General features: G+C 46.6%; 1 protein-coding gene across 1 annotated transcript in view; it reads left to right on the plus strand.

Annotated features, from left to right (window-relative positions):
- The first annotated feature begins 6,763 nt into the window (after positions 1 to 6,763).
- Positions 6,764 to 22,819, plus strand: part of LOC149127070 (uncharacterized) — a 58,742-nt gene continuing 42,686 nt past the window's right edge. The window contains exon 1 of the mRNA XM_089330940.1: positions 6,764 to 7,165. Coding sequence (XP_089187066.1) covers positions 6,868 to 7,165 — 298 coding nt within the window. The 5' untranslated portion in view covers positions 6,764 to 6,867. The remainder of the gene's footprint in view (positions 7,166 to 22,819) is intronic.

Consider the following 22,819-nt stretch of genomic DNA (forward strand, 5'->3'; position numbering starts at 1 on the left):
GCAACCTAAGTGTCCATCAGCCAAGGAACGGATAGGGGAAACGTGGTGCGTGTATACAGTGGGAGGCTACTCAGCCATCAAAAGGATGAAATCTTGTCATTTGTAACATGGATGGAACTGGAGGTCACTATGTTAAGTGAAATAAGCCAGGCACAGAAAGACAAAAATCACATGATCTTACTCACGTATGGAGTCATAAAAAAACAGGTGCTTTCACAGAAAGTAAAAACATTATGGTGGTTACCAGTGGCCAGGGAGGGAAGGAGAGAGAGAGGGATGAGTGAAGGCTGACTTATAGGTACTAGGTTATAGCTAGATAGGAGTAAGAAATTCTGGGTTCTGTTACACAGGTAAACACAGATAATGTTAATTTAGTGTATATTTCTCTATTAATAGGAAACTAGAAGGTAGAATTTTTGAATGTTCTCACTGTAAAGAAATGTTAAATGCCTGAAAGAATAAATCTATTTACCTTGATTGGATATTATGCAGTCTATATATGTATTGAAGCATCACATAGTATTACATAAATATGTACAAATTTACAAATGACTGTTAAATTTTTAAAAATGAATAATTGATAGGCCGGCGCCGCAGCTCACTAGGCTAATCCTCTGCCTTGCGGCACCGGCACACCGGGTTCTAGTCCCGGTCGGGGTGCCGGATTCTGTCCCAGTTGCCCCTCTTCCAGTCCAGCTCTCTGCTGTGGCCAGGGAGTGCAGTGGAGGATGGCCCAAGTGCTTGGGCCCTGCACCCCATGGGAGACCAGGAGAAGCACCTGGCTCCTGCCATCGGATCAGCGCGGTGCGCCGGCCGCAGCGCGCCGGCCACGGCGGTCATTGGAGGGTGAACCAACGGCAAAAAGGAAGACCTTTCTCTCTGTCTCTCTCACTGTCCACTCTGCCTGTCAAAAAAAAATTGAATAGTTGATAGAAAATATCAATATGTCTGTAAAAATATTTTAGGTTTGAAAAACATATTTAGTTTTTATTTTGGGCTTGTAGAACCATTGCTTTTTTGAGTTATTTTAACTTTTAAAATATTATTTATTTGTTTGAAAGGCAGAGTTAGAGAGGGAGGGAGGAAGGGAGGGAGGGAGATCGATCTCCCATCTGCTGGTTCATTCCCCAAATGACCAGAATGGCAAGGGCTGGGCCAGGCCAAAGCCAGGAGCCAGGAGCTTCTTCTAGATCTTTCTTGGGTGGCAGGGGCACAAGGACTTGAGCCATTTTCTGGTGTTTTCCTCAGGTATATTAGCAGGGAACTGGATTGGAAGCGGAGCAGCTGGGACTTGAACCAGTGCCCATATGGGACACTGGTGTCACAGGCTGAGGCTTTATTGGCTACCACCACAATAGTGGCCCCACTTAAGGTAATTTTTTAAAAATTTGTTTTGAAAGGGAGAGAGAGAGAGATCCTAGAGCTGAGGCAGGCCAAAGGCAGGAGTGGGAAACTCAAACTGGGTGGGTGGCAGGACCCCAACTACTTGAGCAATCACCTGCTGCCTCCCAGAGTACACATGAACAGAGAGCTGGAATGGAGAGTGGAGCCAGGACTCGAACCCAGACGCCCTTCACATGGGATGCAGGTGTTCCAAGCAGCACCTTAACCAGTATGCCGAATAGCTGTCCCTTGAGATAACTTTTTTACTGGGTAATTTATGAGTTCCTTCAAAATCATTTATTTTTACATAGGACTTCAAAAAAAAAAAAAAACACTTATTATGCTGCATATTCAAAGAGAATGGGTTCCAGCAGCCCAGGCTCCTTTCCTTTGGTTGTGACAAAGTGGGCTTCTCTGGGTGCCGCAGGCTGGCGCTTTAGTTGAACCCAGGTACCTTTCTGTTTGGCTTCCTTCATTTTCTGATCATTTTCCTTCACAGGTTTCAGGACGCTATCTTGGCACTTAAACTATTTAACAGGCGCAAAAGGTGTACTAATGCTCTTGGCAAGAAACTTGCCCTTAGCATGTTTACAACAGTGCCAGCAGCATGTGAAGTCATACTGTAGCCTTACAGGTTTGCCCTGGTGATATGTATGGAACACTTTTTTTTAAGATTTTATTTTTTTGAGAGGTAGAGTTACAGAGAGAGAGACAAAGAAAGGGCTTCCATCCACTGGTTCACTCCCCAGTTGGCTGCAACTGCTGGAGCTGCACCCATCCGAAGCCAGGAGCCAGGAGCTTCTTCCAGGTCTCCCACGTGGGTGCAGGGGCCCAAGGATTTGGGCCATCTTCTACTGCTTTCCCAGGCCATAGCAGAGAGCTGGATCACCACAGTGCAGGCCCTGGGCATTTCTTTTTGAACAGTATCCATTTCCTTGATGTCTACAATATCACCTTCATTGTAGATAAACACGTGTGTGGCCAAATCAACAACTCCATGTTTCCTAAAAGGCCTGGAGAACATATATTGGGTGCCTTTCCTCTTTCCCTTTGTGCTCATCATCTTGGTGAATTACTGGAAAGTGGCAGTTCCGGCTGAAAAAGTGACTTAATTCTTTTGGAAACTGAATGCAGTTCTGTTTATTGTTCCTTTAACAAAATTGTAGCAACCAATTAGCCTATAATTGAATTACTCTAGGCAGATGCTCATTTTATAATACCTTATTGCACATTTGCTTATTTAATCATCACACTAAATTGTAGAAATGCTCAAATCCTTGCAATCGAGTCTAATTCCAAAAGCTATGTAAACCCTGAAGACACTGTACGGGGTAAGTGTTGGAGCACAGTGAGTTAAATTGCTGCTTGAGACACTACATCCAATGCTGGAGTGCCGATTTGAGTCCTGGCTACTACACTTCCCACACACTTCCTGTCAGTGCATCCTCGGAGGCAGCAGATGCTGGCTCAAGTGCTTGGGTCCCTGCTGTCCACGTGGTAGACCACGTTGGAGTTCCAGGCTCCAGGATTTGGCATGGCCCAGCCTGGCTGTTGGGGGCATTTGGAGAGTGAACCTGCAGATTTCTCTTTTTTTTAGTGACTGGCTTTCAAAGAGATAAAAATACTAGATAAATATACCTTTAAAAAAGAGGAACTGGCCAGCGCCGCGGCTCACTAGGCTAATCCTCCACCTAGCGGCGCCGGCACACCAGGTTCTAGTCCCGGTCGGGGCGCCGGATTCTGTCCCGGTTGCCCCTCTTCCAGGCCAGCTCTCTGCTGTGGCCCGGGAGTGCAGTGGAGGATGGCCCAAGTGCTTGGGCCCTGCACCCCATGGGAGACCAGGAAAAGTACCTGGTTCCTGCCTTCGGATCAGCGCGGTGCACCAGCTGCAGCGCGCCAGCCATGGCGGCCATTGGAGAGTGAACCAACGGCAAAGGAAGACCTTTGTCTCTGTCTCTCTCTCTCTCACTATCCACTCTGCCTGTAAAAAAAAAAAAAAAAAAAAAAAAAAAAAAAAAAAAAAAAGAGGAACTACTGTATAGAGATATTTTAAGTAAGTGATAAAGTAGGGAGAGTCAGTTTCCTTTGGGCCTGGGGATTCAAAGAATCCTCCAGGGCCAGTGTCGTGGCTCACTTGGTTAATCCTCTGCCTGCAGCGCCGGCAACACATATGGGCACTGGTTTCTAATCCCAGTTGCTCCTTTTCCAGTCCAACTTTTGGCCCGGGAGAGCAGTGGAGGATGGCCCAAGTGCTTGGGCCCTGCACCCGCATGGGAGACCAGGAAGAAGCAAGTGGCTCCTGGCTTCGGATCGGCACAGCGCCGGCTGTAGTGGCCATTTGGGGGGTGAGCCAATGAAAGGAAGACCTTTCTCTTTGTCTCTCTCTCTCTCTCTCTCTCTGTCTATAACTCTACTCGTTAAATAAAAATAAATAAATAAAAAAAATGAATCCTCCTAGGGACTGGCTACCAGCGCCTGAGGAGACTCCTCCTCCATTGGAGTGGGCTCAGGGTGGGCCTTTCTGTCACATGGCAGACAGCCCACAAGCTGAGTGGTGCTGGGAGAAGTTATGAAATTTATGAATGGCCCGCAGGAAGCGGAAATGAAGCTACACAGACACAATGACACTCTGTTCCTCATTCCCCCTTGAGAGTTTTGGTCTTAGCCACTGTTGTCGGACTCACTAACTACACTGCTCTCATCTTTTACTCTGTCCCATATATAATGACTGGAGACAAAATGTCATGCTCTCTACTCTGTGTTTCCAGAGAAACGCGTGTGGTGGTTAGTGCATGGCCATTGATAACCTCGAAGTTTGTGACTGAATGAAGGAATGAATTGAATGGTGGCAAACAGGGGCACTGGCCAGTGGACTGGAGGAGTCAGGAGTCATGCAGATTGTGTTAGAGGATTCTTGGGGATAAGCACGGGTGTAGTCTCTTGCCGTCTGAAGGAAAAGGGTGTCAGGAGCTCACAGAACCAAGTGGGGGCTGGGGAACAGCAGGAACCTAGGACATGCCAAAATATTAGAAAAAAAGGCACACAGCAGGAAACAGCCCCTGGCTGGACACCCTGGTCAGGGCAGAGCTGTCGCTGGAGCTGCTGCAGTCCCAGCACAGCTGAGCCGGCCTCACACGTGACCAGCTCCCTCATTCCCCGTGATTTGGCCCACCTGGCACACAGGGTAACTGGAGTGGTGGCAGGAATAGAGGGAAGATCTGCCTTGAAAGGTGCTGCCTGAGACTGCCCTCTTGCCAGGACTCTGCCCATTTCGGGAGAGGCAATTTTCTATAATAGAATGGAACTGTTGGAAAAGGTGGTGGATGCCGGTACCCCAAAAGGCCCTGGGTGAGTAGGAGGGCAGTGTATGTATAAAATGAACCGTGAGGGGAATTCTGGGGGAGCCCCACTGGTGTGTAAATGTTAGAGAATAGGGCTGTTTCTACTGAAAGCTTTACTGCAAAGGAATAAGCAGGGTAGTAATTCACCACAGGAAGCACAGGTAGGGGACGGGAAGAGGTCATTCTTAGTAAATGGTTCCAGTAATCAATAAACAGAAAAACAGGTTTCAGTATTACTGGTTATCAAAGAAATGCTCATTAAAACAAAATATGATTTGATCCATCACATTTTCAAATGAGAAGCAAGATAGTACTGAAAGTTACTTTCTGCAGTATCACACAGAGCCTCAAAAATGTTTACAAATGCTGACTCACTATTCTCACTTTTAGGAATCTACCCTAAGAACTTAGAGATCTTGACAAAGATCATATATCTACAGTGCTTTTTACAGCATTATTTGTAAACTGCAGAGAAGTCTGGAGATAGCCAGAAGGCCATGAACAAATGAACAATAAATGACTTTAACTATAATTCAATCATTATATTTTAAAGAAACTTTAATGACAGTTTAAAATACTCCATTAATAAATAATTCAGTGACATAAGCAGGATTCTATACTCTCTGTCATGGTGTTAATTTTCTAACATCCTTTTATACACAGAAAAAGAACATAGAATGGAAATACACAAAATGTTAATGAGGTGCTCCTACGTAGGGATTCTAGGTGATTTTAAACAGATTTTTCCCCCTGCTTTCCCCAAAGCTTTGTATCTGTGTGAACTATAAATGTAAAAATTTAAAAATGTTATAAAAATTAAAAAAAGGATTACAAACAGGTCGAATGCATATTGAGGTGGCTGTGTAATAGGATTTATCATTTTTTTTGACATCTCTGTGGGTATGAAAGATATAGGCCAAACAAATGAACAGTCAACAAAGCTGGGGGGTGCGGGGGATAATTACATACAGGATCCGCTACTTTGTACCTACATTCACCTCACAGGGCATCTTCCTATTTAGTCTCCTGTCCCAGGGAAGCAGAAGTTGAGCTATTGTGAAGGCACTTAAATAACCTTATTTCTAAGGCTCCTCAGTAGAAAGACCCAGGGCTGTAGCTAGTGCCAAATGTTTTACTAATCACTTCTGAGTGAGGAATGCAGCTTTATGGGCTGCTGCTTCTCGAACTGAAGGTGTAATAACTTCTAGGGACAAGCCTGTAAGAGTGCAGTTACTCGTTCGCATAAAACTTATCACATCATCTGTGACTAATAAAACTTGAGAAAGGGGAGTGTTCAGGCTTTCGGTAACATGCTTGTGCTAAGCTTGCCAGAGGGCCCTGTGCTTAATTGTAAAAATCTGTCAGTACCCCAGGATTCAAAAGGCATCAATCAGGTCTGTCGGCAAGGAGGGAGTGAAGGCTGTGTGACTCTTCCATCACTGGAAAAGATGTGCTCAGGAGAGAAAAATGTAGTGGGGCGGGGGGAAGGGGCGAGCCAAGTGCAGGTTACAGGAAAACGGAGTTGCAGACTGGAATTTCACGCCCCTCGTCTCCCTTGGACTGAACACCGCCTTTTCAGTTTTATGCCGCCCCATGTGTGCAGTGAGACGTTATGGAAGCCGGCCAGCCTGGGCGGTGGAGCACACACGGCCCACGCTGTGAGCACAGCGGTGCGCGGGAAGGCTGCGCCTTTCGGTGGGGTGCAAGATTGTGTCACTTGGCCGGGACTGGACGGCTGGTGCTCCTTTCCTTAATTAACACTTTCAGGGGACGAAAACCAGCACAATTGCTGTTCGGACAGTTCGATCGGGGGAGGAGGGGTGTAATGGGAATTTTCCAAGTCTTGCTCTCGGTGTCGCCACCCCCCCCCCCCCTTGATGCTAAGAAGTCTGAATGACATCCAGCTATCGAGACATCAAGACACAAATTCCCGTCCCCAGGGATCTCTGCTGGGAGTCTAGACGCCGGCTACTTCGCCGGTCCGAGCCTGTTTTCTTACCTGTAGAGTGGCGACAACACCTACCCGAGGGAGTCGCAAGGAGTCTCATAAATGCCATGAACAGAGCTCCTACGTCTTAGCTAAAGCACCCCGAGCAAGAAAGCTCGCCTTTCGGTCCGCCCTTAGAGGCTGCCAGCCGCGAGGATGGGGGAATACAGGCAAAGCCCCCCGAGCGACCCAAACGCCAGGGGCAGAGGCCCAGCTGCGGAGCCCGCCCGCCTGTCCTGCCGGGCCGCCAGCCTGCCGGCGCCCGGCACCGCTTCGCCCCACCCCCGCACAGCCCGGGCGAATCCGCGCCGCGAGTTCCGGGCGCCGGCGCCGCGCCGAGCGCCCCCGGGCCCGCCCTCGTCGCTCCCGAGCCTCCAGCTGTGCCAGCTACGCCCGAGCCCCGGGAGCTCCCAGCCGCCAGCGCGCAGGTGCCCGCGGCCCCCTCGCCCTGCAGGTAGGCGCCGCGCGCGGACGCAGCGGCTCGCGGGGCTCCCACCGGAGCTGGCTTGCCGCTGCCCTGGCCCTCCGTCCCTCCTCCCGCTGGCCCGCGCAGCCAGGCCGCTCCTCGCCCGGCTTGGACGGGACCTCAGCGCCGCGTGGGCGGTGGACTGCCGAGCAGCCCCCGGCCTCCCGCGGACGCCGCGAGATCCGGTGCTGACAACCTGGGCTGCCTGCGGGCGGAGGCAGGGGGCGTGCCCTGCAGGGTGCACCCCGACTCGCGCAGCCACGGGCCCCCCCCTGGGCGTCCAGCGCCGCTTGGGTTAGCAAGCCCCGCGGCATGACAGGGATAGGGGCGCGGTGGCACCAGCATCCTAGACGGACCAGGAAGTGCCAGGTCCCGAACTTCTGCGGCCCTGGGGACGCTGGGCTGGGGTGAACTGCTGGCTGGCAGTGGGGCGTGTGCTCAGAGCCTGTTCTCAGGGCACTCGGGTCTCAGATGCAGGCGTGCCGTCCTCCCAGCGTTGGGTGAGATTGTGTGATGCCGGGAGCCTTGGTGCAGAGCTACCGCGACACCTGTGAATGCTTCTCCTAATCTCGTCATAGTGCTTTCTTTACTTCCTCCATGAAGCGCTAAGCGCAAGTCGATTTTTAAGGACACCAGGAGTTTCCCCGTTTGATCATCCCCTGGGTCTAGTCCCCAGAATGGGGAGTTAGCTTCGCTTTATTGGGCGACCGCTAACTTTAGATAACCCTTTGTGGGCCTCCCAGGGCCTCTGGGAGCAGGAACCCAGAGCACTGCGAGATATGTTAGATGGATTAGATAATGATGGTGCCCTGGAAATGTCCAGGAGAGGAGTCTACAGTTTTGAGCCGTTAACAGACGCCGCATTGATCCACTGCCCACTTGAATAAGCAGCTCTTTCAGAGTTAACTTTGGAGGCGTGCGGACAAGTGTGCGTGCAAGTGCATTACAAAGCCTTTCAGCCTGAGTTTGTAGGCAGCCTGTAAGTGTTTTTCTGGGGGGCCTTTCATTATATATGCTCCCAGCCTGTCTTCTCAAGATCTAGTACAACTCACGATCCAGATAAAAAAAAGTATGCCTTATGAAGACTTTGAGGAGGGCCTGTCTTTTCCGAGAGATTTATGAACCGTGGTGCTAAGGACTGTGTAGGGCTCATTTGGTTTTGCTGATTCACTTATATAGGTAGTGGTGGGGAACCCTGCTCCTTGGAAGTTTCCAATGACTTAGTGGGTGTTCCTTATAGTTCTAAAGTTCATTTACCTTTAGCTGTTCCAGGGTTTGTTTTTTTTTTAAGCTTTTTTTTAGTATGTTTTTATTGTAAAATGTACACCACCTACAATTTCCCATCTTAGCTGTTTTTAAGTGCACTTTTCGTGGCATTAAATACATTCGCGTTGTTTTGCTTGTGTCACCATCACCCAGCCACAAGACACTCTTTTTTGTGTACACCATTTGAATGATTGTATTGCAGCTTTAGTTTTCTTACTATGCAAGGCTTGAGGTTTTCTCATGGTTTTAGAGGAGCAGCTGCTTTTAAAGAGGATGGGTGAAGATAAGCTTGTGAGCTGGTTAGGATTGTATAGAAGAATGCTCAGAGGGTTAGCTATCAACCAAAAGGAATGGCAAGGAAACTGTTGACAGTTTCCTGCCCTGCATATCTAACAGAAACTACAATGGACAGTTTTGTGTCTCCTTCAGCCTGTTTAAATTATGCTTGAGCTTGGGAGGTGGAGCCTTTTCCTTAACTAGAGGTGAGTTTGATCCAGCTGGCTGCTTGGTGTAACAATTTCCTGTCCACCATGGGTATTTACTAAAGATGGATGCTGGAGTATCCAGCAGGTAGGATCTGGCTCCTAGGCTGAGTCACTGCAAGGCCTGTTTTTATGTTTACAATCCTCAAGTCTTAGCACCACAAAATAAAATTTATTTGCTAGGGTGTGGTCAAAAGCTATTGCAGGGTTAAACTGAGAAACATATAACCCAAGTTTCCTGTGAACCCGTGACGTTTTTGATTAGTAAGGGATTTACCCAAATGTGGGAACACATTCCAGTGTGTTTGCTTCCGGAAATTCACAGCGCAGTGTCAAACCTGGATCCCAGATGTGGCTAGTGCAGGGTGATTAAACAATGTCTAACATATAAGTGTTTCACAGAGTCTCAATTTTTTTTTTTTCTGTTGTGAAACTCCTAATTTTTAAATTATTGAACAGACTTGGGACAGAATCAAATCAACTGTTTGTGGAGAAATACACACATTACATACACTGTATCAGGCACTATTCTAAGTATTTTACTAATGTGACCATATTGAATGTTCCAAACAACCCTGTTTAGTAGGTGATCTTATTATCTGGATTTTGTAGATGAGGCATTTTGATGCATAGCCAAACCATACAACTGGCACATGGCAGTGCTGGGGTCCCAGCCCAGGCAGTCGGAACACAAGAATTTTGGCATTGGTGTCTCTCCAAAAAGATACAACCTGTGGTTTTATCTCTCTCATAAATGCCCTTTTATTTATTTGTTCTTTTTTTCAGGTTTCTGTATTTCTTTTGGTTCTTGTTTCAGCATAAGTAATGTAACATAATTACATGATACAGCTCCTTTGCAGAAGAGGAGCATGGTTATGTCCAAGGATGGGGGGTTATGTCTACCCTGGGAAGGTCCTGGAGACCCCCCTGCTGGCCAGGCCTTCCCACTTGGCTGTGAGGAAATTGGGACAAAGGATCCTGGGTGTAGGGGCTGGGGAAGCCACAGGTGTATTTGGGAGGGAACAGGTGGCATTTGTCAATGAGGAGGAATGTGTTCAGTATTTAACCATCACTTTGACCACACTAAATAAGGGCCCAAGGTATGTGAGCCGTGGGGAAGAGCAGAAGCTCCCTGGGACTGTGGGCTGCGGAATCCCAGGGCCCTTGCCCAGTTGCACTTATCCCTGTGATCTGGGGATTCCTTCCGGATGAGGGGACTGTCTTATTCTGTACTCAGTTATTTTTTGATCTTTTTGGGGAACTTTGGAAAATTTATGATGCACAAGAGAAAATTACCAAAAGCCACATGGAAATAAAAATAATTGCATTTAGTCGGTTGGGGGTAGGGAGAGAAATTTCTAAGAGTGAAAACTTAGAAACCTCATATTAAGAATCGGAAAGTAAGGGTTCAGTATTCAGCAGTGACATTTTTGAGTGTGGGCTTTTACTGACAGTACATTTGGATAAGGGGGAATAGGAATAGATACTAGGAAAAGGAAAGCAATTGGGTGGGGGAGGCAGAGGCAGGAGTTGCAGAGACAGCGAACCATTTCTGTGTGAGAAGACCTGGGCTTGGCGTGTTACCTCTAGACAAAGCCATCTAAATGCCAAGTATGTTGAAAATGTTTCCCTTATGTTGAAGCAATCTTAGTGTGGTTGAAGTCATTGCAAGTTAACGATCCGTGGGGGCAGTAAGATACTAGGGGACTCTTGACCCCCTGTGTTAGTCCAATTCTTGTTACTTTACCTAAGATACCCAAGAAGAGGTTCTTTTGGGAAGAAACAGTTTATTACATCTCAGAGTTTGAGGTTACAAGATCCCACAGCCCCATAGTCCTGTGTCTGGTTAGACCATGGTGGAATATGGTGGGTGCGTTGGCAGTGATCTCAAAATGAGCCAGAAAAAAAGAGATAGGAACTAGGCCAAACTTGACCTGAAGCACTCATCCTCTCCTGAGAGCTATCCTCCAAGGGTACACCTCTGGTGACCCACGACCTCCCATCAGCCCCATTTCTCAGACGCCATTGTGAGCTCAATCTCCACCCCTAGCCCATCAACCATTAACATGAAGACATCAGTTTAAACAGTTGCATGAGTTTTGAGATGACAAATCCTACACACCTCCTTGGGATCTTCACAAAAAGCTAGTCTAGTGTGGCTTATCATGCTTGTTTATGATTTCATTGTTTTAAATTAACATGCAATAATTATCCACACTTGTGGGCTACTGGGTAACAGTTCGGTTCACGTATACAGTGCATTCTGATGAAATTGAGGTCATCAGCATTTCTGTCTCCTCAGTTCTTCATGTTTAGAGCCGTCGGGCTCCTGTCTTCTCATTCTCCATAAAATATAGCCTTGACTGTTATGAACTCTTGTCACCCCCGGGTGCCAGTGAACCCCAGAGCCATGCTTTGGTGGTTTGCACTGCCTTTGTACAGATGGATTTTATATGCTCTTCTAGCATGATGTTAGAATCCTGGGTTTGCAGTGAGAAGGTAAGGTCCTTGAGGTGGCCGATTGTGTTCTTGTGTCTGGTACACAGTGACACGATAGATGTGAGCAGAATACAAAGATGAACTTAATGGATAAGGGAAGTGATGTGGTTCATTGTATTCAAGATATACAGATATTTCCAGAAAAGCAGATTATTTAGGGTTAAAGTTCTGTTGCTTATTTGTTCCACGGTGCCATTTAACTCCTGTATTCTTAAAAATAAGTTTATGGGCAGAATAGAGAGTCTGATATTTTGGATTAGCATCTGCATTCATTTCCTTGGTCTTTCTCTGCAGTACTTTTTGCCCACGTGTGTGACAAAGGAGTTCTCTGAAATAAGCTGGCTTAGTAGGCAGCAATGTGCAGGACTGTGAGGATGGAGGAAAATGAAGCCTGTGAAATGCATGGAGTCTGGAACATTGAAATGATCCAATCAGTGTGGGGCATGCATGGTTTCACACACCATCATCCCCTCTCTGGCCCATGTCCAGTAGGGACAGCATTCATGAAAACTAAGCCAACTGAGATTTGTGCTGGGGTATACATTAAGATAAGATCCAGTGGGAATATAGGCAGAGACATTAATTTTGTCCAGGAGGAATTCTTGAGTGGAGTGGGATTCCATGAGACCCAATGAGTAGGAAGTAGGAAGTAGGAAGGCTTCTGGGAGCAGGGCTGGTTACCATCAGACAGTGAATTGTTTGCCGTGGATAGTTGTTCTTGTGGAATACATGTTTTGAGTTCAGCCAGAAATTTGATTTTTTAAAAATTCATAAGCATAGCATTTAATAAGAGAAGCATTCATTACCCTTTACCAGAAGGTGCATCTAGAGAATTGTATCTTTATGTTTTTAATTTTGTTTATTTACTTAATTGAGAGAGATAGGGTGGGGAGGGGGGGAGAGAGAGAGAGAGAACAAGCAAGCACGCGCACACACACATTTCTCTTTACTGTTTGATGCAATGATGATCAGGTCTGGGCCAGAGCCAAGCAAGGGAGCCAAGAATGCAACCCAGTTTCCCACCTGCGTGGCAGAAACTCAATTACTTGAGCCATCACCATACCTTCCATAGTCTGTCTTGGCAGGAAGCTGGAGTCAGGAGCCAGATCTGGGAATTGAACCCTGGGTACTCATCCTAGGGGAATCTTAACCACTGTACCAAACACCTGCCCCTAGTGGTACCTTTTTAAGATGTCATTGGCATTAAGAAGCAATAAGAGGTACTTTCAAGGTGAGTGTGAATTAGCTCATGCCATGTTGCAGAGGTACCCCTGCCATCACATTCTTTAGCATCACATTCAATAGGGGGAGGGTCTCGCCGCACTGGCAGCTTTATAGGGCTGTGCTGAATACACAGATGTGCCTGTGAACTGTGGCTGTAGCACTGACTGGCAAGAACCCCAAGCAGCGCTCTTCACACTCTTGGTTTTGAAAAGTTGGAGTTATTGTTCTCCTCCCCACCCCCACCTTTTCTGAATGAGCTCTTCTATGACACCCCAGGGTGTACAACACTGAAAGTTGCTGGTGACGGTTCCCAGGTGGGCAGTCAGTAGCTGCTTCCTCTGCCTCCCCTCCTGCCAGCTCCTGGTAGCAGGTCCCCCACCCCCACCCCAGCTGGAGCCTGGGGACGCACTGGAGCAGATGAGAAGACACCTGTACACTCTCATTCTAGGGAAGAGAAGACTGAGACCTGGAAGTGGGCAAAGAACGGCAGAAAACTGTCTTTTTAAGGCTTTTGCAAGTGGCACACTCAAGCTGGCTCACCTTGTGATGTTTTAGATTTTTAAGAATTTTGTGAACCAGCCATGGAAGATGCCATTATTACAAATTAAAATTCCCCAAGGTTAGCTTTGAAACATACATTAAATAAATTAAGTTGAAAGCAAAGATAATAAATAGCCAAACCCATCACTTAGCAATTCCTTTACGTCGAAATTCACTGCTGACCATGCTCTTGAGGTTATTTCTGTCAGTTGTTCCTGTGTGGTGACAATACTGTTAGCGCATCTCTTCCAAATCTGTGTGGAAGCTTGAGACCCACCTGGATGGGATATGGGTGTGGTACGCATTGGCAGATACCCCAGGGAGGGCTTCTCATGCATGCTAAGCTTCATCAACACACTGCTGGCTTTGCCCAGGGATGGGGGTGGGGGGGTAGGGAGGTAGGAGGGTGGCAGGGGGAGGGGCACCGGCGCTTTTCTTCTCCCTCCTTCATGCTCAGTCTGACCGGTGCAGGCAGACTGTCCAGTCCTTTTCTTTCAACTGTCGCAGTGGCTTGGAATTTGAGGATGTGGTTGTGGTAGAGAAATACATTTAGTTATGCAAGGCTCTTATCTCTTTTCCTATTCGCTAGGGCAGTTACAGATGGTATCAAATGCTGCAGCTCTTAACCATGTTCAAATTAACCCTTCATTCTGTTCTTTCATAGAGATCAGATTCTTTGCCCTCACCTCCTGGGAAGAGCTTGCCCTCCTCCCTTCCCTATCACAGTAATTCTAAGGTCTGACTATACAAAGGCACCTGAGAGCTTACTAAATACAGATTCCCAGGTTTTATCACATACCCAGGAAATTGGGACCCTTGAGGGGTAGGACTCAAAATAGTATTTTGTACATTTCTGTGGGATTTCGGTGACCTCCTCTCCCAACCTCCCCTACCCCACCCTCACGTATCTACTTAGCTCCTCTTTGTGGGCTCTTGCTGCCCAGCCCTGGTACCTGTCTACCTTGTTAAGCCTCAGCTCTGTTGGGTAGCCGGGCCCTGGCCACACTGTGTAAGAGCCTTGATTTTTGTGTTTGGACTCAAAATCTGCTCCTGTGAAATGTGGTTATCAAGAGAATGCTCTTTGCCCAATTCAACTGTCACTCATCCCAGGGCCTATTCCCTCAGGTGGAAGTTGCTTTCTCCTAAGTGCTTGCTTCTTTTTGTTATTTGTGTCAGTGACAAAATGGTCAAATGTTAGCCTTCTTGGAAAGGTTTCAGTTACAGTTGAAAGCTACCTTGTCTCAGTTCATATTGCTTTGCCTGCTGCCTCCCTCTGTTCTAGCCTTTTAAACATAGGTTTTTTTTTATATTTATTTATTTATTTGAAAAGGGAGAGTTACAAAAAAGCAGAGGCAGAGAGAGAGAGAGAGAGAGAGAGAGAGAGTCTTCTATCCACTGGTTCACTCCTTAAATGGCCACAATGGCCGGAGCTGGGCTGATCTGAAGCCAGGCGCCTGGAGCTTCTTCCGGGTCTCCCAAGTGAGTGCAGGGGCCCAAGTCCATCTTCTACTGCTTTCCCAGGCCATAGCAGAGAGCTGGATCAGAAGAGGAGCAGCCGAGACTTGAACTGGCACCCATATGGGATGCTGGCACTACAGGTGGCCACTTTACCTGCTACACCACAGCGCCGGCCCCTACAGTTACTTTTTACGAACATTATACTCTTTGAACAGTACTTACTTGAAGCGACCATCCTTCTTTGAGGACAAGGTAAAAATAGGCAGACAGGTAGATGAATGCAGGCGAAAGGAGGAAGAGGGATCTGGAGAAATGCAAAATGCAGATTGATGCATTTGGCATCTAAATAGATATTAGGAATAGCTGCCCACTCTGGCTATGAAGTGATAGATCCTGTAACCAAAGTGAAAATGCAAACAGGTGTATTGTTGATGTCTAGCATTGGTAGTAATCAGAGATAGAAATAAGGAAGACAGAGCCTTAAGCTTTCTTATAGCACTATGTCTGTGTGTGTGTTTGCGCGCATGTGTGTGTACACATATATATCAACTGCTCTTTTTTTTTTTTTTTTTTTGACAGGCAGAGTGGACAGTGAGAGAGAGAGACAGAGAGAAAGGTCTTCCTTTGCCATTGGTTCACCCCCCAAATGGCCGCTACGGCCAGCATGCTGCACTGATCGGAAGCCAGAAGCCAGGTGCCTCCTCCTGGTCTCCCATGCGGGTGCAGGGCCCAAGCACTTGGGCCATCCTCCACTGCTTTCCCGGGGCCACAGCAGAGAGCTGGACTGGAAGAGGGGCAACTGGGACAGAATCCAGTGCCCCAACCAGGACTAGAACCCAGGGTGCCGGTGCCACAGGCGGGGGATTAGCCAAGTGAGCCGCGGTGGTGGCCCATTAACTTATACCCATCAACTTATACCACCATTTATTATTTTTTCCTTTCTGGAAGATTATTAAAATTGAATCATACAGTCTGTACTTTAATCATGGGTTATTTTCATGCCAGCACCTACCACTCCGTTTGGGTTTTCTGCATAAAAATGTAAGCTCCATGACAGCAGGGATGTGCCTGGCACACAGTAGGTTTTTGCTAACTACTTGACTAGTGAATGTGTGTCCAGATTGCTCCATAGCTCCGGTCAGTCTGCGTAGCTGTGGGTTCTACACCCATGGACTCAACCGTATACAGATAGCAAGTGTTAAAAAAAAAATTGCATCTGTGCTGAACGTATAGAGACTTTTTTGTGCTCATTATTCCCTAAACAAGAAAGCATAACAACCATGTACACAGTATTTTCATTATATTAGCTGTTGTCAAGCAATTGCTTAACCCGCTAAGCCACAATGCTGGCTGTGAACTCAGTACATTTTATTGCTGAGATCAACAATAGGGAAATTTAAAGTTATCTCTCCCAAACCCCTTAGCAAGTCTGTTATCATACAGAGCTTTAGGAACAGGTTTTGTGTTTTTTTTTCTCCAAATTTTCCTTAAATAATGTAGAGACTATGAAACAGTATATTTCTTTAAAGCATTGAAAAGTATAATATATAGTAAGTAGCTCATGACATGGCTAGTGACCTGGTTTAAAATGGAGGGAAAATGTCCTCCAAATATTTCGCTCCTTTGCTTCTCTTAATGTTACAGACTTCGCTTTGTGTTTCAGTGGTTGTGTCCTGAAATCCAGTGTCTTTAGGTGCTCTTGTTTCTGTGTCCATTCACAAACCCAGGAGCACTTTAGAGAGTGGTTTTAAGTACAGCGGTTATACCTGGAGACAGACAACCCGCGTAAGTGGGCCAGAGAGGTGCTGCTCCATCGGCTGTTGGTTGGTGGCTTGGTGAGTGTGGGTTACGTATGCAGCCCCGGTGCTGTGATCTCTGATGCATCGTTGAGGACTCACTCCCATCCTGTGTATAATCCCAGGAGGATCAGCTGATGTGTCCAGGGTTGGGCTTTGGGACCTGGCTGGCCAAGCCTGAAGAGTTTTCTGTTATAACCAAATGAACAGTTAACCATTAATTTGAGGTGTGTTGCGAAGTCATTATTGTACTGCATGGTAATTAAGCACAAGTTAAGCGTGAAGGATAAGCACTTCACATAACTGATTATAATTAGGAGTATTTTAACACACCGAAGCAAAAATTTGGTTCTCATTCTTTCTCATTTTCCCTTGTCAAACCATACTTATATTGGCTCTGTCTCCTGATTCCACCCAGAATTTATTTCTCCATTAACTGGTTTATTTACTAGGTCATAGGCCCTTACTAGCATACCTTCTATCCAGCAAAGGTTTCCTGACAGCCAGGTTTCCTGGGGCTAAGTGCTCAGGGTGTCTGGCATTTCCCCATGATTTAATATGACCATGTGCTCAATGAGTAGGAATGACTTGAAATGATGGCCATAATTCCACTTGTTTGTCACGGTGCGCAGTCCAAGCTGGTCGGGGACCTGCCGGGAGGCATTGCTTCAGATATGGCCTGGGCTTCGTTCGGCCTTGTGAGTCTCCCTCACCACAGCTTGCAGAGCTGATGTGCAGCCAGGGAGGCGGCACAGCACAGGATGGGGGAGTCTCTTTCGGGACCACCTTGGAGCTGCTTTTTCTCAAAGAATGGGCCTGGAGGTCATTGGTTTTCTTTGGAGTGCAGGTCTATTGCTGAGTGCTGCTCTCCCTGGTGGAGGATGACCCTGGAGAGGATGTTTTAGTAATGGTGATTCCATGAGCACTCCCTGGTCGTGGAGTGCTGGATCGTATCCCACAGTGTGTTAGTTTGTCTGCTTTCATCTTGCTCAACTCCTTTCTTGCCATCGCTGACTATCCAGCAAGATGAATTTACTTATGTTTCTATGGTTTTACAGTTTAAGGGTCAGTGATGCTTATATTTAGTTATCATTTTACAAATGAGTCATGGAAAAATGGAAAAGGGGTTTGCCATTTTTCATTCTCACATGATAGCCATCATGACATTTATAAGGGAGAATGTCACTTAGGGAGTAATAGGCCTTTAAAATGAATAAACCCTGAAAGAATTTACCAATTTCCATCAGTTATAAACCAGAGACCCAAAACAAGTAAGTGGGGGCATTTAAAAACCTTTTCATGTTAGTATAAGCCAGCTTTTTTGTTCTTATTGTTTAGGTGTTTAGTGGGGGTGGGCATTGGCACAGCAGTTAAGTTGCTTCTGGGAATGCCTGCATCCCATATTGGAGTGCCTGGGGTTCTGGCTCTTCTTCAGATTCCAGCTTCCTGCTAACGCACACTCTGAGACAGCAGAGATGGAACAAGTAGTTGAGTCCTTGTTACCCATGTGGGAGACACAGATCGAGTCTGGTTTCAACCTGCTCCATCTCTGGCTGTTGCATGCATTTGGAGAGTAAACCAGTGGATGGGAGCTACCTCTCTATTTCTTTCCCTCTTTCTCTCATTTCTCTTTTGTCTTTCAAATAAAAATAAAATAAATGAATAAAGTTGATAATTTAGTGTTAAAAATTATATAAAAATATATTTGCACATATTTTGATCATATGTGTTAGAACTAAGAATAACCAGGGGCTGGCGCTGTAGTGCAGTGGGTTAAGGTGCTGCTTGTGATGCTGGTATCCCACGTCGGCAGGTGCTGGTTCAGGTTCCAGTTACTCCACGTCTGATCTACTTCCCTGCTCGTGTGCCTGGGAAAGCAGAGGAAGATTGCCCTAGGACTTGGACCCCTTCTATCCACATGGAAGACCCAGGTGGAGTTCCAGGCTCCTGGTTTCAGCCTGACATAACCTTGGCCATTTCAGCCATTTTGGCCATTTGGGAAGTGAGCCAGTGGATGAATGATCTCTTTTTCTTTGTCTCTCCACTCCCCTTCTCAGTTATTCTGCCTTTGAAATAAAAATAAATAATTTTTAAAAAAGAAAGATATATATATATAAAACATGGGATAAAGTTTTTTTTTTTTTTTTAAATCGGAGCTACTATGGTGCAGCATCCCATATGGGTGCTGGTTTGAGTTCTGCCTGCTCTGCTTCTGATCCGGCTCCCTGCTAATAGCCTGGGAAAGCTAGAGAAGATGGCCCAAGTGCTTGGGTCTCTGCCACCAATGTGAATACCTGAATGGAGTTCCAGGCTCCTGACTTCAGCTCGGCCCAGCCCTCATTTTTGTGACCATTTTGGGAATGAACCCGGCAGAGGGAAGATCTCTCTCCCTCTCTCTTTCTCCCTCTGTTCCTCTCCCTCTCTCACCATCTCTCTCTCCTTCTGTCTCTATAACTCTTTGAAATAAATAAATAAATCTTCAGAAAGCTTTCTGAGTTTGCCCCTGAAGCTGTGTTGGGAGTGTAAAGTGCATCCTATGAGAAGTGAGAAGAATATACATTCAGTGGCTGATTATTTTTGGTTCCTGCAGGGTCTCTCCTTTCAGACAAAAGGGCTTTTCTAAGGAAGCCTTCTTAGCTGACTCAATTAGTTCATCCTTTTAAAGTCACAGATTGAGACTGACCTGATCTGTTATCTGTACAATCTGGCATTATGAAGTAATAAAATGCATTTTCTATATAGGTGTTTAAGCATATGTTCAAATGGTCCAAAATCTCTGTTAGAAACTGTGAACACAGAAGAACTCCAGTGTGGTAGCCAGGATAGCCTGAGTTCTGGTTTTGCTTCTGCAGTTGACTTGGGGTGACCCTAGGTTATTTTTTCCCAAAGTTCCATGAGCACTCTCATCTGTGTTGGGCCCTGCCTCTGGAGCCAGAGGTGAATTAACCTGGGTCCTGGCCCCTGCTTGCTGGGATTCACGGTTGCAGTCTAGTGCAGCGGTTCTCACACTCGGCTGCCCCCAGAATCCCCTGGAGCCCATCCCAACACAGAGTGCTGCCTCCCCCAGGAGCTTCTGACTCTGTAGGTCTGGGCCAGGCAGAGAATTTGCATCTCTATCAAAGTTCCCAAATGCTGCTGATGCTGCCTGGCTTGGGGACTAGGATTTGAGAACCAGTGATCTGATGGTTTAGCTGACACATCAGTAACCACACTTCAAAGATCAAATACTGTGAACTAACTACAAGTACCATGCGGTGGGGAGCATGGTGTGGAGAGCTGGGGTAAAAGATGCATGAGCCAAAGGTCTGAGACAGCTTCATGGAAGAGGGGAAGCAGGATTTTGAAGAGTGCTTAAAGCTTGGACAGGTAGGCCCTTTTGGGGAGTGACAGTCTCCTGCAGAGAGAGAGGCTAGAACGGACATGGGAGAGCAATGGAGTGTGGCGGAGGAGGGTGTAGGGGAAGAAACAACCAGGAAGAGATGGGATTGGGAATGAGAGGGCTGGAGAGTTAAGCTGAGCTGTTCCTGGGTTTTGGGCTTTAGCAGTAAAGGAAGAGCATGAGCAGAGATGTGCTCAGGAAGGGAAGCTCTGGCCTCCAGGTGACTTGGGCAGAGCAAGAGTGACTTCCGGCGGGCTGGTTAGCAGTGCAGTCTGGATGCAGGAATGGGCTGAAGAAGAGCATGAAGGTGGGAGGACGCAGTCCTGTGTTGCATCTGCGGCAGGAGGCACAGATTGGGGGTGGATGTGTTCCTGGGGCTGAGGGGAGGGAAGGTCGAGGGAGGCTGAACCCTCAGGGAGGAGTGATGGGGTGGCTGGATCCTACAGGGGAAAGAGGTTGGACAAGGAGACAGACCTGCTGGGGCCTTGGTTTCTTTAGGAAGGGGCTGGACTAGATGCTTTTCAGGGTCTCTGTATGATGATAATCGATGGTTTGTAGGTGGTTGGTGTCTGAAATATTGTAGAATGTAACTACATACACAGAGGAAGGCTATGTCTACAGGCACTCATATGTTTGTTGAGTGGTTGATCCATGTTAATCCTTAGCTCTGCAATGCTTACATCTGCAAACAGCCTTCTTTTTGAGCTCTTCTTCCTTTTTAGTCTTCTTAGTGTGTTAGCTGCTCTTCTTCCCATGTTATGTACTATGTCAATATTTTTTGGATGTATGTTCTATGTATATAATTTAATGTGACTATAGCAGAGATTTTAAATATCTCTTTGATGGTTTCTCATTTTATTATACCACGCTACACATTGAGATACTTGTACACAGCAAATCTTACTCATTTTTGTCTTCCTCACTGCACTTGTCATGAATAATTCTGAAATGTGGCCAGCAAATGCTTGAGGAGTTGGATTAATTTGCTGAGTAAAAGTAAGTCACTACCTGTTCTTTAGGGAGAGACAGCATGTTTCCTGCGAAAGGAATCATCATTTAAAGGGAAGTGGAAGTCCATGTATCTTGGACTAGAAAGAAAGAGAAAACACCTGTAATTCAGTGGATTTAGTGCCAGAGCTGTTCCTGGGCACTTTAGGGACCAGAAGCAGAAGCCCTAGGAAGCAGCATCGCCTTCAGCTCTGGCCTGAAGTAGCCCAGCCTCTCTACTCCTGGCCTCGGTTTCCTCCTTTGTTGAGATTGTTGCAAGTTGTTGTAACTCTCTGAACACTCTTCTGCAAAGAATTAGAAGCAGAGGGAACAGCATGAGCACAGTACCTGGAGATGGAAGGGAGTGCGTGGAGTATGAGTGTTCTTTGTGACCAGGTGTGGCACATGCAGAAATGGAGCAGGAAGTAGGGTAAGGGTTGGCTTAACAGGGCTGTCCTTACTAAGATAGGGAGTTTGAGTTCTGTCCTTTGATGATAGGGAGTGTCTGGTCTGGAGACGTGTGCCAGCTGCTTTAATTGGAATGTCATCTTGGGAGCAGGAGCCAAGAACGAAGGAGGGTCAGGAAAGGAGGCATCGCCATGGAGGCGGCCATTGCCATAGATGACTGGTTGCTTGATTCCCAGAGATCTTCTGAGAAGTTCTATGTAATGCATCTTGGCACAGTCTGCCTAGAGAGAAAAACATGCTTTCCACTGATTAGAGGCAGCCTGGCTGCTGGGTTGCAAGCGTGTAACTGCCAGGGGGATTCCTGTAGGGGACACAGGAAGCAGCGGTGGAGGAGAACAGGGGAGGGAGGCCCGGTCAGGTGTGTTTGTGTGAAGCCAGTTCGATTCTTCATGGAACTTGCTGCCATAGCTGTGGCAGGGTGAAGAGGTGCGTTTGAGAAGGTTTGCTACCTAAGAGTCTTATTTAAGGGGCTAGTGAGAGATTTTTAAACAATGGAGCACCTAACTGGAAGCGTATCGGGGTCAATATTTAGCAGCCAGCTCACCAAAAAAAAAAAAAAAAAAAAAAAAAAAAGTGTGTGTCTGTATAAGTCTATAATGAATTTTACTGATACAAAGGGTATATAGTGTGTGAGGTGCAAGTGACAACAAAATATACCCTAGTCTTTATCATGAAGTCCTAATTGGCTGGTTGACTCTGAGGGTTTCTGTTGGGTTTTGCTGGTCAACCTGTGGTCACAATGGACAAAGGAGTTGACATTGTCCTTTTATAGCATGGAGTTCGGTGAAAGTGAAGGCATATCTCAGAGCTTCAGTTGTTCATAAAAGTATTGTCTTAAGAATCAGTACTTTTTGAATACTAGAATATTTCCTTGTTATTTATTCATGGTTTTACTGCTACAAGCACCACATATTTTATTATCATCTTCTTCATCAGCTTGTTGGGCCTAGATGGTCAACAAAATAAAAGTCAATCTGTGAATTATAGGATTTGTCAGTTTCATGTATAAATACTCCCATCATGGCCATTTCAAGTTGTAGGAAATGGGTGATAGTGTTTCTACATTCAAGTAAAATAGACTTAGGTAACCTCAGGGGTGTAGATACTGTTAAAACGAGATAAAGCAGTAAAGAAGTGATATGTTTTGCATATGTATTGCCTTTGGGCTTAATCTAAGTTATTTCACTGTAAGTTTGATTTGATTTTTAAAAAGATTTATTTATTTATTCATTTGAAAAGCAGAGTTACAGAGAGGCAAAGGCAGAGGCAGAGAGAGGTCTTCCATCTGCTAGTTCACTCCCCAGATGGCCGCAACAGCCGGAGCTGTGCCGATCTGAAGCTAGGAGCTTGGAGCTTCTTCTAGGTCTCCCATGTGGGTGCTGGGGCCCAAGCACTTGGGCCATCTTCCACTGCTTTCCCAGGCCATAGCAGAGAGCTGGATCAGAAGTGGAGCAGCTGGGTCTCAAACCAGTGCCTATATTGGGATGCCGGCGCTGTAGGCAGTGGCTTTTACCCACTATGCCACAGAGCTGGCCCCTGTGAT

This window comes from Oryctolagus cuniculus, chromosome 4, assembly GCF_051225735.1.
Source record: "Oryctolagus cuniculus isolate XC-2025 breed Fujian yellow rabbit chromosome 4, ASM5122573v1, whole genome shotgun sequence".
Classification (NCBI taxonomy): Eukaryota; Metazoa; Chordata; class Mammalia; order Lagomorpha; family Leporidae; genus Oryctolagus; species Oryctolagus cuniculus.